The 11,143-nt window shown below is 42.5% G+C and overlaps 1 protein-coding gene across 2 annotated transcripts; it reads left to right on the top strand.

The window, feature by feature from the left end:
- Positions 1-1,792: 1,792 nt before the first annotated feature.
- On the top strand, positions 1,793-10,821 carry LOC149275799 (charged multivesicular body protein 2a-like). 2 transcript variants are annotated; one of them, XM_089504340.1, is made up of 6 exons: positions 1,793-2,010; positions 4,787-4,978; positions 5,069-5,248; positions 6,874-7,004; positions 7,575-7,636; positions 9,375-10,821. In XM_089504340.1, exons 2-6 carry the CDS (start codon positions 4,811-4,813, stop codon positions 9,494-9,496), a joined length of 663 nt encoding a protein of 220 aa, XP_089360466.1. In that variant the 5' UTR covers positions 1,793-2,010; positions 4,787-4,810; the 3' UTR covers positions 9,497-10,821. The 2 variants fall into 2 exon arrangements, with proteins under 2 accessions (XP_089360466.1, XP_089360465.1); XM_089504339.1 differs by having other exon boundaries at positions 1,795-1,993.
- The last annotated feature ends 322 nt before the right edge of the window (positions 10,822-11,143 follow it).

The raw sequence follows: 11,143 nt of genomic DNA, 5'->3' as shown, positions 1-11,143 counted from the left end.
GGCCCCCCAGTTGTCTGAGGGACAGCAACCCGGCCCCCGGCTCAAAAGGGTTGCCTACCCCTGCTCTAAAATAATGAGAGGAGGAAGTGGGGAGTTGGGTATAAAAACTTTGTTGTTGTTGTTGTCGTCATCAGAGGCTTTGTTAAGTGAGGCTTTGTTAACTTTGTTAAGCTAAGCTTGTAATGAGTATGTAAGGGGATCTTCTAGCACCTTTGAGAGTAATGGAAGGAAAGTTGGCAGCATGAAGTTTCGTAAAGTAGTTCCTTAGATTCGGCTGAGGAAGTAGACTTAAGTCTACAAAAGCTCATGCTACCAACTTCTTTCCTTCCATTAGTCTCAAAGGTGCTAGAAGATCCCCCTACATACTGATTTGACTGACTAACATGGCTATATCATTGAATGCTTGTAATGAGTTTGCAAAAGGTTCTTGTAGCACCTTGGAGTAACTGAAAGAAAAAATGATGGTAGTGTGAGCTTTTGTATACTTGAGTCTACTTCCTTAGAAGTATGAAAGCTCATCTTACCAGCTTTTTTCTTTCAGTTAGTCTCAAAGGTGTTACAAGATCTCTGCACAGATTTTGCAGACGAACACGGCTACATCTTTGAAATCTACCACTTGTAATGCGTTTGTGATGTTATAAGGTGCCACACGACCCCTTGTTATAATTGGCTAATGTAGCGATCCCTTGGGAAATTGAACACTAATTCTTCCCATCAGTTTTTGCTGGAATTGTTAAACCCCCAGCCTTTAAAAAGCGTGGACAATACAAGCTACACCTTTTTATTTGTTGAGTGGTTTCAAGTCATATCAGATTTATGGCGACCATAAGGCCTTTTCTTGGCAGACTTTGTTCAGAGGAGGATCTGCCCTTGCCTTCCTCTGAGGCTGAGAGAGTGTGACTTGCCCATGGTCATTTGGTGTGTTTCCATGACTGAACAAGGATTCGAACCCTGGTCTCCAAGTCCTAGTCTAGGACTCAAACCACTACACCATGCTGCCTGTTGTTATTTTACTACCTCATTGTATAAAATGGGACTTGACTATCTATGGGGGATAGGAGGGTTGATGTGATCCTGGAATCAAATCCTGGTGCCCACACTGCAGCAATAAAGCAGTTTGATACCACTCTTTCACTTCCACGTTTCCATGCTATGGAGTTGTGGGATCTGTAGTTTGTTGTGGCACCAGTACTCTCTGGCAGAGAAGGCTAAATATCTCACAGAACTACAAATCCCAGGATTCCGTAGTATTGAGCCTTGGAAGTTAAAGCGGTGCCAAACTGCTTTATTTCTGCAGTGTGGCAGTAGCTTTTGTTTATGTATGGGACTGTATGCTGTTTCCAAAACAAAAATCCCGGATTTCTCTCCATCCTTTCCTAGGCTGCATCCACACTGGAAAATAACCCGGTTTGGTACCGTTTTAACTCTTTCTGTGGTTCAAGGCTATGGAATTCTGGGAGTTGGCGCTCCGCTCTGGGCCCCACAACAAAAGTCCAACTCCCAGAATTCCATAGCCTTGAACCAGAAAAGAGTTAAAACGGTGCGAAACCGGGTTATTTCTCCACTGTGGATGCAGCCCTAGTCCACATAACTGGTATTTAAACAGGGCTCCTCTATGGAAACCAGGCAACGAGCTGCGCAGGCGCTGTAGCCTTTTTTTGGGAAAAAGCGGCCCTCTCTAGAAACCGAAAGTGACCATAGAGATTGAGCCAGCGAGCGCCGCTCTAGCCGCCCACATTGGCGAACTCTATGGTTTCCTCCATCCACTTCCGGTTTTACTTCACTGGTCTGACGGCGAAACCAAGGTGGCTTCTTTTTGTTCACCGACTCCTCTACTTCCGCCCGCGTGACCCTGACGCGATGAGGCCACGCCCCGTGACGTCACGGTCAGGAGGAGGAAGAAGAAGAAGAAGCGTCGAGGAAATAAGAAGCTTGAAGGGGAAGAAGCTTTGAGTGGGTTGCTGGGTGAGAAGAGGAATAGGGCACTGCTGAGGTCGGTTCTTGATCAGGGTAAGAGGGTCCCTGGGAGGGTGGCAGTAGTCTGGGATTCTGGGAGCTGAAGTCCGAAATCCCTGAAAGAGCACAATTGAGGAACCACCGATTTAAAGCAATGACACCCAAGCTCTGGTTCTCCAGGTGTTCTGGACTTCAGCTCCCAGAAGCCTCGGCCGTCTTGGCCAATGGACTGGGATTCTGGGGGCTGAAGTCCCATTTAAATTGTATATATTCACTCATTCCTCCATGTTTGCGGCTTTGATTATTCACGGGTTTGATTCATATATTCCTCTCTAGGAATATCTAGGTCCTCCAGTGCAACTCTGTGGTCGACTTTAACTAAAAGGTGCACTGAAAGACCTAGAGATCCCCAGAAAGAATGCTCTACTAGGCCTTTGTAGCTCCTCCAGTGCGGTTCTGTGGCCAGTGTCTGTCGGACGTTGACCACAGAGTTGCACTGGAGGACCTAGAGATGCCTAGAGAGGTGTCCTTTCAGGTAAAGCAAACAAACATGGTGGTGGTGTTGCTTAAGGTTTTTCCATATTCAGGGGGTTTTGTGCCCCTAACCCTAGCAAATATGGAGGGACAAGTGTGTGTGTGTGTGTGTGTATACATATATGTATATATAGTTGTTACTGTGTGCTTTTAAGTCATTTTTGACATAAGGAGACCCTGGCGTGGGGTTTTCTTGGCCTGTTTCTCCCAAGGGGGTTTGCCATTGCTTTCCACTGAGGCTGAGAGTTCCTGACAACGGATGCAAACGACAGGAAAAGAGATTCCACTTCAACATTAGGAAGAATATCCTGACAGAAAGGGCTGTTTGACAGTGGAACAAACTCCTTCGGAGGGCGGCAGAGTCTTTGGGGGTCTTTAAACAGAAGCCGGATGACCATCTGTAGGAGGCTTTGGTTGTGAGCAGAATGGCCTTGGTCTGGATGTCCCTTGAGGTCTCTTCTAGCCGTATGGTTCTATGAGAGAGAGTGACTTGCCAAAGGTCAACCAGAGATTTCTTTAATATATATATATATATATATATATATATATAATATTTTTTATTTTTATTTTTTAAAATTCATTTAAATTTTCTTTAAAAATATCACATCTCCTCAATTTTTTCGGTTTAACCACATGAAACTATGTACATGTAAATACATTTAGATCTATGTGTTTGATGTTGTAATTTAAAGGTATAAACTTGGCCCTCCTTTATTCTTTATCCATGGGTTCAACCATTCGCAGCTTGAGATTTTTACACACATCAAAACACAAACCTTGATTTTGCCATTTTATATAAGGGACACCCATTTTACTTTGCCATTGTCTTTAATGGGACTTGGGCATCCACAGATTTTTGGGATTTTAATAGTGGCAGTTGAGCTTTTCATGTCATTTTAATTTATTTTTAATTGTAAGAACCACAAAAAAGAGAGAGGGGAAAGAAGATGGGAAGAGGAAATATATACCTATAGGATGTGCTTATGGGCTTGGTATATAGACTAATATAAGGTTCTGATGATATATTCCATTTATCTGTCTGAAGTCTATGTCTGTAAAATACACAGTTGTGCCTAGATCAAGCAGCAAGATCTGATTATTAAAGGATTGGAGGTGGAGACTGGTTTTCCCAGCTTTGGAGGAGCAGCAGGTGAAAAGATTGAGGGGGCTGAGACAACTCCTTGTTGTTGTTATTATATGCTTTAAAATCATTTCCAACTTATGGCTATCCTAAGGCAAGTCTGTTACTGGAGGTTTTGGGAATGAGAGTGTGACTCACCCAAGGTTAACCAGTGGGTTTCCATGGCCAAGCAGGGATTTAAACCCTGATCTCCAGAGTTGTAATGTAATGCTCAAACCACTGCATTACAGTGGCTCTCTCTTAGGTGTCTTTGATAGGTCTGAGACTTGTTCAAAAGGCTTATCTTGGAGGCTAAGGGGTGTTGATCTCTTACGCATGTGAGCAACAATGTGCGGTTTTCTGATCACCCTGGTACCGACAGATAATTGATATAAATATGAGGTAGCACTGAGATTTTTGCTGTCAGATAACACATGTTCATGTGTTTTGCGTAAGGCAGCATTCTGAAATATTTGTATCCCACACTCTTCCTCTGTCTCCCCCCACTGTATCAGTGTAACCCAGCTCTGCATCATTGGGATGTCTGACATTATGATGCCATCACAAGCTGTGTCTTGGAGTTCACTGATTCAAATTAGAGGTCCTCACTGACTCTGGCCAGATAGATATAGATTCAAAATGATGTCTATGCAATTTACCAGGGACCCAAGGTGGTAGCAGTGTTCCTTTAGAACATTGGTTCACCTCCAGAAATGGATAGGTTTGGCTGATACAGACCATCATCTCCATCTTTGGAGACCTGTCTTGTTTATTTCTACCACCTTTTTTATCTGTTTCATTTATAAAGGCTCCACTGTGTTCTCATAGCAACAGGAATGAAGGGAATGGTTGGCAGCATGGGTAATAATTAGATCTGGGAGATGGTGGTATAATGCATTTGTGTTGAGTAAGGCAATTGTAGCAATTGTTTTGATGTTTTTAATTGTACTGATATTGGTAAGCAATTAATAATAGCAGTAAATGATGAAAACAGAGTGAGCAGATTCCCGGCTAGCTTAAAACTTGCTAACAAATGCAGCATAAAATTGTGACATTCTCCTCACTAAACTCAGAGATCCTTCTAACATTTATTCCAAAGATGTTTCCCTGTTAGTGGGGACAAATGTATGTCTCTGGATCAAGGCTTCAGTTTTCTTGACTCCCCTTGTTTCACAGTTGTAGGGTGAACCTTCTGCCAAAATGGATCTGTTGTTTGGACGGCGGAAGACCCCAGAGGAGATGCTGCGGCAAAATCAACGGGCACTGAATCGTGCCATGCGAGAACTGGACCGTGAGCGGCAGAAATTGGAAACTCAAGAGAAAAAGATCATTGCTGACATCAAGAAGATGGCCAAACAGGGGCAGATGGTGAGCTAGGAAGGGAAGTATAAACGGTGTGTGAATGTCACTGGATAGGACATTTACATCTCCATCTCTAACCTGTTTCTTCCACCCCAGGATGCAGTAAAGATCATGGCTAAAGACCTGGTGCGGACAAGGCGATACGTGAAGAAATTCATTATGATGCGGGCTAACATCCAAGCAGTATCCCTCAAGATACAGACCCTTAAGTCAAACAACTCCATGGCTCAGGCAATGAAAGGTGTAACTAAAGCCATGGCCACCATGAACAGACAGGTGGGTTGGATTCAAACCAGGTCAGCAAGGGAGCTCTGCAGGATGATGGAGAAGAATTCAGACTGTTTGGAGAAATTGAACCTCAGGGAGAAAATTTAACTCGGTGCTAGCGCAGCTGCTTTGAATGCAGCAAATCCCAGGTTCAATCCCTGCATCTCCACTTAGCTGGTGTAAAAAAGTGATAGGATAGACCACTGTCTGAGACTCTGCAGAGTTACTGTCAGAGTAAATACCAGGCTAGATAGAGAAGTAGTATGGTCTGATGTAATTAGGGTTTGGAGGGGGGGAAAACTCTTGTGAAGTGCTACTCACCAAATTCTTCAGTCAACAATGGCCATGTTAAGCAGGGGATTCTGGGAACTATAATCCAAAAAGTAATCTTCCCAAACTCTGAATATAAGGCAGTTTATTATGGTTTCTCCTCTGTCACAGAATGTACAGGTTGTGAGAGTGGTAACATGATAGTTTTTCCTAACTGGAAATCTGACCTTTAGACTTGGAATAGTGAATGTCAGGATATTCACCTTGGACTCACTGGGGATTGCAACCCTTTCGTGCTGCCTTAATTCTTTAGCAACCAGGGGAAGAAGTCCTTTTAAGCAATCATTTTTGTGGGGTCCTGTTTGCTGCTGAAATTCAGAGGCAAACGGTTGTAGGCCACATAACACTTGATTTAATTTGATTTTTTTTCTTGATTGCCTCCAGATTTCAGTTGGGTGGTTTTAGGTTTTTAGGGGAAAGAAAATATGCCATAGAAGATGCATAAGACACTGGTTCTGAAACTTTAGTCCTCTAAGTCAGTGGTTTCTAATCTTTGGCCTTAAGGTGTTTTAGTCTTCAACTCCCATAAGCACCAGCTAATTTAGCTAACATTCAGGAATCCAGGGAACTTAAGTTCTAAACATCTAGAGGACCAGCATTTGGGAAGGACTGCTATAGCTGTCATGGATCTCAGCTCCCATAATCCATTACTGTTGGGCAAACTGGCTGGGACATCTGGTAACTGAAGTCCAAAACACCCAGAAAAACAAAGATTGAGAACATCTGTTCTAAGGCAAGCTGCCTTAGGATGTTGAAGGTATTGTGTTATCATTAAAATGGTTTATGGATAGCTAGGGAGAAAACCTCAAATAGGTTTTTAGATAAAGAAAGTACAAGATAATTTTTTGCGAGGAGACTGCGCTACTGAAGGGTTGTCCCTTCTTGTGGAAACATTTCCCATATATCCAGTCCTTGGCACAAGTGACTTGTTTGCTGTAAAGTAGGGATAAGGACCTTTGGTGCTCCCCATATAGACTTCAATTCCCAGATACTCCTGTCAGCATTGCCACTGATCAGGGATAATGGGCATTGTGGTCCAGAATAACTGGAGGCTCAAAGGTTTCCCACTCCTTTCTAGGGCAGTGCTGATTAGGCTGGAGGTATGGATACTTCTGGGTGGTTCATGCTGTGGTCTCTCCAGTTAGTTATTTTTTAAAAGTGGCAGTTAACGATGCCTTTTTTTAAAATAACCTGCTATATTTAATGATAGGATTATACTTCCTGTCATCATTTGCACATATGTGGAAGGTAGATAAATATCTCCTTTGATGTTTTAATAACACAACCCTTACGATTTCATTTAGCTCAAGTTGCCTCAAATCCAGAAGATCATGATGGAATTTGAGAAGCAGTCAGAGATAATGGACATGAAGGAGGAGATGATGAATGATGCCATTGATGATGCCATGGGAGATGAGGAAGATGAGGAGGAAAGGTATTCAGAGCAGGGGCAACTCTACAGTGGGGAAGCAGATAGAGTATGAAATGGAGAAGATGTGTCCTAACCTTGCTTGGTGGATAAAGTCTGTAGATAGCAAATGTGCTGGAATGATAAAGGCCCTTTCCTTATTCTCATGATGGCAACATCTCCACCAGTATTCCTGATCTCTCCTTCCATGAAATCTGGGAATGTCATATCATATTCTTACTGGGATTCTTAGAAAGGATGTGTGCATGTGATGGCTTGATAGGTCTCTGAACAATATAGATATTCCATTAAGGTGAAAAGTGTGCATGCAGTTTCTTATATGCATGTATATGTATAATATAGGCTCAGACAAAAATTGTGCATTTATAGAGCTATCTTGTGTTAATCCTGGAAAGAATGGTTGGGAATAAGATTTCAACAACTCTTTTCTTCCCAGGTATATAGCTCTAGATTTCTGTTCCCTCTGAATCTCAGACAAGGGCTCTGGGTGTGGGGATGTAGGATATGAAGGACAGAGTGTGTAGACAGACAAATCTTTCTTGGCTTGGATCTTATGATCTTTGCTTCTTTTCACAGTGACGCTGTTGTCTCCCAGGTGCTGGATGAACTAGGTTTGACGCTGACGGATGAGCTGTCTAGTGAGTATCTGAGCATTGTGGCTATTACAAACAAGAAGAAAAGTATGACAATGGCAAGAGGCTACAGACCATGTGAACTTTGTGAAATAATGCAGATTCCTGACAAGGGAAGGCAAAGCTAACTGGCAGGAATGAAGTGTAGTGTGCTTGTTTGGGCTAAATTGAGAATGGCTGTTCCTCTTCACGTCTTGGTTATGATCGTCTAGAATAATCATCTTGTCTTCAGTAAGGAGGAAAATGTTGGCTTAGATGAGGGGCAGGAAAAGTTGGCCCCAGTGGTTGGTGAGAGTTCCCCCACATTCCCACTATCACATCCCTGCCCTCTGAGGGAGAGAAAAGCAGCCAGAGTCTGCTGGTCTTAATCCCCCCACCATTGCAATCTTCTTATGTGTCCTGTATTTTTAAATTGTAAGCCTGAAGACAGGGAATTATCAAATTAATAATTTGTAAGATGCTCTGGGAGCCTTTTTTGCTATAAATAAATAAACATGGTCCTTAGTGTCGTATTTGATCACCCCCAAAGTCTCCCAAAGACCTAGGACCCCCTCCTCCCATATTTTTACAGGAAATTGTCACCCAAGAACTGCTAAAAACTGCCACAGAATGTAGTGGTTTTGCCTCCAGAAACCTGTCAAGAATTGTAACCCTGTCCCTTGAAAAAACTTGTTGAAAATCATCTGAACACAAAACTGAAAGTGACATGATGTCACTTCTGGGTGCACTGGTTGTGCTGATCCAGTCTCGAGTTGTGGAAATGAGGATGAAAAATGGTTCCTACTCTCTTAACAGTTATCTTCACCTGGCCTAGAAAGGCTCCAGGAAAGTCTCCTGTTTGAGACTAGAATAAGCATGCTTGTAAAGCAAGTATAGGAATCTTTGGCTCTTCAGAATTTTGAGGTACAATTCCCACAGCTTCATACAATTGGTGATGCTGGGTTAGATTTGTGGGTGTTGTAGGCCAAAGCCATCTGAAGAGACAGAGGTTCCTCAGCTTTTTAAATAAAAGATTATCTTAAATAACAAAAAGGTGGACAGATTCATGTAGAGAGCTGCAGTGTAACCTTCTTCAACCTGGTGATCACAAAACCAGCATAGGCTGCTAGTGTCAGTTTCTGCAATCACTGTTGCAGGATTAATATCAATTGAGAGACTGATCTAACTGAGCTATTCTGTTTGTTCTTCACTTGATTTTGTATTACACAAATAGAAAAGTAGTTGTCATTTTAGTTAGTTTCTAAAAGTACCTGTGTATTTCCCCTGTTTCTCAAAAATAACTAATATAATTACTAATATTGTTCCTTTTTAAAATGTTACAAGTTCGTTATTAATGAATGTTACAAGCTTGTTGTTGTGTGCCTTCAAGTCATTTATGTGAAATCTTTCATATACAGAGATTTCCAGTCTTCTTGGCTACCTCCTAAAGAATGTTAAGCCAATGTTATAGCAACAAAGTTGGTTGAAGATCATGTGGGTAGGGCAGACATAAGAAAAGGACAGATTGAAGTGTGCAAGAAAATGAAACGTATTTCCAGTAAAGACTGAGCTAAAGATTAAGAGGCTATATATTGCATGCTTGCCTGTTTGCTATAGGTCAGTCTGTTGCGAAAGCTAGGCTGCTGTTGCCCTTTCTGAGTTTGACCAAGTATGGTGTTGGGTGCTAAAAATGTGGAGAAAACTGGTAAGGGGGGTAGAACAGCAGCTAGGAGGCCATCTCTGACTTCATCTCATTCCTTTTTAGACTTGCCTTCAACTGGTGGTTCTCTGAGTGTGGCAGGAGCAAAGAAAGCTGAGAGCCAGGCAGCTCTTGCTGATGCTGACGCTGACTTGGAGGAGCGGCTAAAGAACCTACGCCGGGACTAAAAGAGATGAAGCTCAGCCCTCCCCTCCCTGGCATGGTCTGGGCTGTTAAGACACTCACACCTTAGGACAACCTCTGTCATGCCAAAGGGATACATCCTTAAAGGCTTGTGGAGGGTGGCTGTGGGCAGCATACTGAGAGGAGAAAGTTTGGTTTAAATAGGGCTGTGTACTGCTCTTACTTCTCCTTTTCTTTTTCCTTTTAAAAAGACTTATAGTATCACCTGGTGACGTTGTTGGGGGAAGGGTTTTTCTTTTTCTCATTTCCTATTTCTTGTAAATGGTTCCCTTCCACAATCCTGAGTGGTCTGGAAACTCGTATAAGCTCTCTTCTAAATGGAGGCTCACATAGCCTATTATAATCACTACCCAGTTCCCAAAGCCCTTCTGCCATTGATCGGAGGGGGAAAGAGTGGAGGGGAGAACAGGAGCACCATGGCTCACAGCCTCCTGAGATGGTGGCAAGAGCCTTCCCAGCACTTTCTTGGCTTAAAGCTTTATATATAACTGTGTCCCTTTGAAACGGGTCCCCCTCGTCATAGTGTCCATCTGCCTCTTGTAATAAAGGTTGTAGATTTGTATTGAAAGGACCTGTGGTGTTTGCTATTGATGCCACAGTGGAGTGTTGAAGCCATGCTATCCTGGCTATATTTGACTTCTTACAGTGTGTTGGCACTGCTGTTGCTTTGTTTCTGGCTGTGTGATCTGTGACCTTTGGAGCATAAGATGTATGCTGTCGGATTATGTGTTATGCTAGGAATTTTTGCAGGTATATTGACTTGACTTTGCTTTCTTGAACTTGAGTTTAGAAACAGTGAAACTGCCACCATCAGGTTCTGTCTGCATTCACTCCCCACTATTGCTGCTTTGAAATTTTTAAAATTTCAGGGTTCTGAAATCTTGCAGTTTTTCAGCCTTTTTTCCCTCAACCTTTTCCTTCCAGTTGAGGATGGATTCTTAGAAAACATTTTTGTCCTTTATCTTGGAAGACTAATAGGAGAACTAGAATTTTTTTTAAATTTGGCATTGGGAAAGAAGAACCTGAACCTCATGGAAATCTTTGAAGCAGTCTTAGGGCTGGAGATGGTTGTGGACCAGGTTTAGAGCACCTTTTGGTGCCATTTTGTTGGAATCCTGTCTTATTATGTACAAACCAACATACTAGCTGGCTAATCCCACTGTAAATGGGAACAGCTGAACAAACTTCTCCTTTTTTCCTTATTGGAGGAGAAATAGCCATTTCTTCTCGATTCAAATGTCATGCTAAACAAACTGGTTTGTCAGCCATTTTTGCTGACTTGTACACAATAAACCCAAATCCTAATTTATTGCAATGTGTGAATATGCCCAGTGTGTCTGAAAGAGAACTACAGCCTATATTCATTCTGGAAAGCAGATGATCTGCCAACTTTGGGGACAAACTGAAAAGGAGAACTACCTTTTTGGGCTGGTTCAGTTATTCTGCTGACTTCCTCCATCTCTCCACCCCCCATAGCTGTGGATGTGACTCATGCCAGATATCCTGGCCTGTTGTATCTCTGCAGCCGATCAGTAGAGACTGTTGTATTTTGTCCATATGTGTGTTTTGGTACTGTTCTGGTGCCTTTTGCCCAAGAATTTCATCTGAGAAATCTCTTCTGAGATCTGGAT

The sequence above is a fragment of the Sceloporus occidentalis genome, unplaced genomic scaffold, assembly GCF_023333645.1.
Source record: "Sceloporus occidentalis isolate IW3139 unplaced genomic scaffold, rSceOcc1.0.p SCAF_265, whole genome shotgun sequence".
Lineage (NCBI taxonomy): Eukaryota > Metazoa > Chordata > Lepidosauria > Squamata > Phrynosomatidae > Sceloporus > Sceloporus occidentalis.
This window is presented reverse-complemented; position numbering and strand designations above follow the sequence as displayed.